This window comes from Haliotis cracherodii, unplaced genomic scaffold (genome assembly GCF_022045235.1).
Source record: "Haliotis cracherodii isolate W230 unplaced genomic scaffold, xgHalCrac1.p SCAF_3, whole genome shotgun sequence".
In the NCBI taxonomy this organism is placed as follows: domain Eukaryota; kingdom Metazoa; phylum Mollusca; class Gastropoda; order Lepetellida; family Haliotidae; genus Haliotis; species Haliotis cracherodii.
This window is the reverse complement of record NW_027266286.1, coordinates 12,215,608-12,217,166: the sequence shown is the minus strand read 5'-3', so window position 1 is coordinate 12,217,166 and position 1,559 is coordinate 12,215,608. Positions and strand designations below refer to the sequence as shown.

Sequence of the window (1,559 nt, the reverse complement as noted above, 5' to 3'; positions counted from 1 at the left end):
CTAAACTTGCATTTATGACATGACAATATTTTAAACAAAAAACAGTATTTCATACCTGAAGATTAGTGCTCAGCCGCTAAGTCTCTGCAACACACAGAAATTCTCACACATTTGACCATCGCGGGTCACTCACGCTCATCGCTGGAGCTCGCAAAACACAACAGGGAGTCATCATTATTTTGGAGCACAGTACATATACCAAAACGGCTTGATCAAACCGGCAAACTAAAATATGTCTTTCTTGGCATAAATGAAATTAATTATTAGTTATTTTAGATTCAAATGTCATTTCAACCAAATCCTCCGGGGGCAACCAAGTGCCATCTGAAAACAGTCTATGTGAAATATTCCAGGATCAGACAGCATTTCTGTACTGATCTGTTGTATTCACCGTTCTTGGTGCGAACTCTGACATTTCTGATAATACCATCCTTTCCTGGAAATAAATCAACGATTCTTGCCAAGTCCCATTTTCCTCTTGGTGCATTGTTGTCCATGAGCAGAACAATATCTCCTATCTGGAGTTGTCTCCCCTGTGTAAGCCACTTGCTCCTACGCATGAGAGTTGGTAGATACTCTCGTAGAAACCTCTTCCAAATCTGCTTCACCAGCATCTGCACATATTCAAACCTTTCATGTAGGTTCTTTGTCTCCTGGAACGGTCCTTGTGGAACATTTATGGAAGCTCTCCCTAACAGGAAGTGGTTGGGTGTTAGGGCTTGTGGATCATTAGGATCCTGTGCTGTATAATACAATGGTCTTGCGTTCAGCAAACCTTTCACTTCTGCAAATGCAGTTGATAACTCATTCCAGCTGAGAATCTGTTGACCGATGATGACCTTAAGAGATCTTTTCACTTGTTTAATCAAACTTTCATAGATTCCACCTTGGTGTGGGCTCAAAGGCGTGATGAACTTCCAATTGATTCTGTGCAGCAATGCAAAGTCCATCATTTGTTGTTTGCCTTCTCTTCATCATTTGTACCAGGCTGTTTCTGGCGTTTTTAATGAGATTACTGATGCATATATCCCTTAGTCCCCTACAAATTCACGTATACTCGTAAATCACTGTTTAATACCGATGTAAACAAGCTAAGAGAGCTAGGACAAAGGCAGGAAATATGTCCGCCATCACCCAACTGTCTATGATTTAAATAAATTTTAAATATTATATGCAAAAGCTCGTCGCAGGTTTAAATAAACTAAACGCCACTGTTGACAGGAACTATGTTTCTAAAATAAATTCCAAAACCCCTTGTTCTAAGGTTTGGAATATGATGCAAAGGATATAGGGTAAAGGATCCAAATCTAGTGTTCACCATCTTAAGGAGGGTGGCACATTATTAACCGATGAAAGTGATATAGCAAACAGACTAGGAAAAACTTAAGCTAAACATTCTTCCTCATTAAATAATACACCAAATATAAAAAATATAAAGAATAACAAGAAAATAAAATAAAATTGATTTTAATTCTGATAATGGTGAGGATTATAATGATTTCCATTCATGAGCTGCATAGGGCCTTAGGGCAAGTTCATGATACTACTACAGGTGCTAA

At 38.4% G+C, this 1,559-nt stretch overlaps 1 protein-coding gene across 1 annotated transcript; it reads right to left on the bottom strand.

The window, feature by feature from the left end:
- Positions 1 to 335: 335 nt before the first annotated feature.
- On the bottom strand, positions 336 to 950 carry LOC139475230 (uncharacterized). Its single transcript, XM_071258476.1, has one exon. It carries the CDS (start codon positions 948 to 950, stop codon positions 336 to 338), a length of 615 nt encoding a protein of 204 aa, XP_071114577.1.
- Positions 951 to 1,559: the final 609 nt, after the last annotated feature.